Genomic DNA, 4,861 nt, shown 5'->3' with positions numbered 1-4,861 from the left:
ACATTGTAACCGACGAACAGTGAAAGGTTACATTGTATCCCTGGCGGCCCCGCCCTCTCTCCTGATTGGATGTGGTGGATTCCTCCGATAGGCTTCTCGCGCACCACGTGCAGCCACTAAACACAGCTGGGGGGGCGGGTCCGAAACGCGTGTTCTGATTGGTCAGGCGTGTAGCTGCCTGCGTGAGGACGGTGCTGACGTCACAATCGTGGGCTCCGAGGTCTGGCAGGAGACAGACCGGAAGAGAGGGGTTCAGAGGTCACACCGAGCGCCGAGGGTGAGTGACACTGCAGCGCCTTATATGACGTCATCACTCTGCAGACGGACCAATTAGTGACCGTGTGACTGCACTCTGTACATATAATCATTGGGGGGTGTCGGGAGCTCCGAGTCCTGTCACTGCCCCTGTATATACCCCTCACCCGCAGAACGTACACTGCCCCTGTATATACCCCTCACACGCAGAACGTACACTGCCCCTGTATATACCCCTCACCCGCAGAGTGTACACTGCCCCTGTATATACCCCTCACCCGCAGAACGTACACTGCCCCTGTATATACCCCTCACCCGCAGAACGTACACTGCCCCTGTATATACCCCTCACCCGCAGAATGTACACTGCCCCTGTATATACCCCTCACCCGCAGAATGTACACTGCCCCTGTATATACCCCTCACCCGCAGAACGTACCCTGCCCTGTATATACCCCTCACCCGCAGAATGTACACTGCCCCTGTATATACCTCTCACCCGCAGAACGTGCACTGCCCCTGTATATACCCCTCACCCGCAGAACGTACACTGCCCCTGGATATACCCCTCACCCGCCGAACGTACACTGCCCCTGGATATACCCCTCACCCGCCGAACGTACACTGCCCCTGGATATACCCCTCACCCGCCGAACGTACACTGCCCCTGGATATACCCCTCACCCGCCGAACGTACACTGCCCCTGGATATACCCCTCACCCGCCGAACGTACACTGCCCCTGGATATACCCCTCACCCGCCGAACGTACACTGCCCCTGGATATACCCCTCACCCGCCGAACGTACACTGCCCCTGGATATACCCCTCACCCGCCGAACGTACACTGCCCCTGGATATACCCCTCACCCGCCGAACGTACACTGCCCCTGGATATACCCCTCACCCGCCGAACGTACACTGCCCCTGGATATACCCCTCACCCGCCGAACGTACACTGCCCCTGGATATACCCCTCACCCGCCGAACGTACACTGCCCCTGGATATACCCCTCACCCGCCGAACGTACACTGCCCCTGGATATACCCCTCACCCGCCGAACGTACACTGCCCCTGGATATACCCCTCACCCGCCGAACGTACACTGCCCCTGGATATACCCCTCACCCGCCGAACGTACACTGCCCCTGGATATACCCCTCACCCGCCGAACGTACACTGCCCCTGGATATACCCCTCACCCGCCGAACGTACACTGCCCCTGGATATACCCCTCACCCGCCGAACGTACACTGCCCCTGGATATACCCCTCACCCGCCGAACGTACACTGCCCCTGGATATACCCCTCACCCGCCGAACGTACACTGCCCCTGGATATACCCCTCACCCGCCGAACGTACACTGCCCCTGGATATACCCCTCACCCGCCGAACGTACACTGCCCCTGGATATACCCCTCACCCGCCGAACGTACACTGCCCCTGGATATACCCCTCACCCGCCGAACGTACACTGCCCCTGGATATACCCCTCACCCGCCGAACGTACACTGCCCCTGGATATACCCCTCACCCGCCGAACGTACACTGCCCCTGGATATACCCCTCACCCGCCGAACGTACACTGCCCCTGGATATACCCCTCACCCGCCGAACGTACACTGCCCCTGGATATACCCCTCACCCGCCGAACGTACACTGCCCCTGGATATACCCCTCACCCGCCGAACGTACACTGCCCCTGGATATACCCCTCACCCGCCGAACGTACACTGCCCCTGGATATACCCCTCACCCGCCGAACGTACACTGCCCCTGGATATACCCCTCACCCGCCGAACGTACACTGCCCCTGGATATACCCCTCACCCGCCGAACGTACACTGCCCCTGGATATACCCCTCACCCGCCGAACGTACACTGCCCCTGGATATACCCCTCACCCGCCGAACGTACACTGCCCCTGGATATACCCCTCACCCGCCGAACGTACACTGCCCCTGGATATACCCCTCACCCGCCGAACGTACACTGCCCCTGGATATACCCCTCACCCGCCGAACGTACACTGCCCCTGGATATACCCCTCACCCGCCGAACGTACACTGCCCCTGGATATACCCCTCACCCGCCGAACGTACACTGCCCCTGGATATACCCCTCACCCGCCGAACGTACACTGCCCCTGGATATACCCCTCACCCGCCGAACGTACACTGCCCCTGGATATACCCCTCACCCGCCGAACGTACACTGCCCCTGGATATACCCCTCACCCGCCGAACGTACACTGCCCCTGGATATACCCCTCACCCGCCGAACGTACACTGCCCCTGGATATACCCCTCACCCGCCGAACGTACACTGCCCCTGGATATACCCCTCACCCGCCGAACGTACACTGCCCCTGGATATACCCCTCACCCGCCGAACGTACACTGCCCCTGGATATACCCCTCACCCGCCGAACGTACACTGCCCCTGGATATACCCCTCACCCGCCGAACGTACACTGCCCCTGGATATACCCCTCACCCGCCGAACGTACACTGCCCCTGGATATACCCCTCACCCGCCGAACGTACACTGCCCCTGGATATACCCCTCACCCGCCGAACGTACACTGCCCCTGGATATACCCCTCACCCGCCGAACGTACACTGCCCCTGGATATACCCCTCACCCGCCGAACGTACACTGCCCCTGGATATACCCCTCACCCGCCGAACGTACACTGCCCCTGGATATACCCCTCACCCGCCGAACGTACACTGCCCTGTATATACCCCTCACCCGCAGAGCGTACACTGCCCCTGTGTGTCCGGTCTGGTTGGAGAACAGACACCATAAAGAGGACCTGTCATTTTATAAACACATACATGGATATATATACACACAGGATGTAGAGGGGACTCCCCCATCACATGACCTGTATCGGGGATCTGGGGAACTCCTCTTGTATTGGGTCACATGACCTGTACCGGGTGTCCCGGGTACTCCTCTGGGGGTCTCACAATTTCGGGTGTCAGAGTTTTTGCCGCCTCAGTACCGGGGATCACCTGATACCGATGGACTCCTCCCGTCCCATCATCTGTATCCCGGTCCGACCTCCCGTAGTCCTGTGTCGGGGTCACATGTGATGATCATCGACTACACAACAATATACAATCGCCGGGTGACACCTTGAAAAAGGGGCGGAGTCTGATATTCCGGGTGTCAAAGAGGAACTCCGGGCCGATACTAAGAACAAAAATGAATGCAGCTCTGTGCTCGTCATGTGTCAGTACCCGAGTGTGACCTGGCATCAGTCCCTGTACAGCAGAGCTCAGGCTGGGAAAGGGAGAAGCAGCACGAAGAGCCAATCCGTTCATGTGCTTACATGAAGCATGCTGATAGGAGGAGAGAGCAGAGTGACAGATAGATGAGCTCATCATGCTGTCCAGTCACCATGCTGGGGGCATGTCCGGGATGACCTGGGCTCAGAGGGAGTGGGTTCAATGATGGGGGACATCTAGTGATTGGAATACACACTGCAGGGAAATCTCTGGATCGAAGGTGAATATTGGAGCAGAAAGCAGATTTTTGGTCTCTTCGTTTTTGGATGGAGTTCTCCTTTAAGAAGTCATAGCGATCGGTCCGTTATAGTGCATCTAAGACTCCTGGAGGACGCTGCGCGGGAGGGGGGCGGGGTCTATTGTCTGTGTCCCCGTCGGGGAGATTCACCCTCTTTGTCTGTCACGGTGTCACCGAGAAAGGAAGCGAGGGGGAATCTTCTATTGGGGACACCCGTCATCCTGAACTCCTCCCACTTCCTGTTGTATCTTTCGGGAAGTGAAAGGAAAAGAATCCGACATTCCCTGTGCCTGAGGTGGATGATGGGACTTGTAGTTCACAGACCCCCCGTGGCAGGACATGATGATATATTGGTATGAGGGTCTCTGGGGATATTATGGGATGTCTACGTATATCACTGGCACACATTGGAACCCGATGATCCCATCCAATGGGCAGCCACCATGGTGGGGGGAGGGGGGGTGTCACCTGTCAATCACAGAGCTCTGTAGTCACACACATGGGGGCGGAGCTTCTCCGGTGTCACCTCAAGGTTGGTGCGTGGTCGCCGGTGGGACGCGTATAGTAACAGGTGTGACCCCCCCGTGTCCTCTGATCGGGGGAGGGGGAGGCAGTTCTTCATTCACCTCGTTCTTCTCTCTTTGCAGGTCCGTCCTCCGCCATGCACGCCCGCCTGCTGGCAGATGTCCGTCGCCACATACGATGGCGGGGCTGGCGGTGCGCGTGCGCACAACAGCGAGCGGCCTCCACCGAGGTCCAGCCCCTTCCTCCTCGGGCCCAAGTGGTCATCTGCGGGGGCGGCGTCATGGGGGCCTCCGTGGCCTATCACCTGACCAAGCTGGGCTGGCACGACATCCTGTTACTGGAGCAGGGCAGGTGAGTGAGGGCGCCCCCCGCTGGCGGCGCTGGCTTACTCCTCTTCTCCTATTGGCTGCAGTCACACTGTTATTACCCCGCCTGCCCCCCTCTGTATTATTATTGCCCCCCTAAATTGTACCCATCCCACCCACTTTCTGTCTGAATCCGCCCCTTGTCCCTGACTCCTCCCATAAGTCTGCAGGGTACATAGCG

At 58.8% G+C, this 4,861-nt stretch overlaps 1 protein-coding gene across 1 annotated transcript in view; it reads left to right on the top strand.

Annotated features, from left to right (window-relative positions):
* Positions 1-4,431: 4,431 nt before the first annotated feature.
* The window catches only part of PDPR (pyruvate dehydrogenase phosphatase regulatory subunit), a 14,892-nt gene continuing 14,462 nt past the window's right edge, over positions 4,432-4,861 (top strand). Inside the window, exon 1 of the mRNA XM_018572436.1 lies at positions 4,432-4,666. Coding sequence (XP_018427938.1) covers positions 4,452-4,666 — 215 coding nt within the window. The 5' untranslated portion in view covers positions 4,432-4,451. The remainder of the gene's footprint in view (positions 4,667-4,861) is intronic.

The sequence above is a fragment of the Nanorana parkeri genome, unplaced genomic scaffold, assembly GCF_000935625.1.
Source record: "Nanorana parkeri isolate BGI_ZX_2015 unplaced genomic scaffold, ASM93562v1 scaffold2031, whole genome shotgun sequence".
In the NCBI taxonomy this organism is placed as follows: domain Eukaryota; kingdom Metazoa; phylum Chordata; class Amphibia; order Anura; family Dicroglossidae; genus Nanorana; species Nanorana parkeri.
Note: the sequence above shows the minus strand (reverse complement) of the source record. Positions and strands in the feature narration are given on the sequence as shown.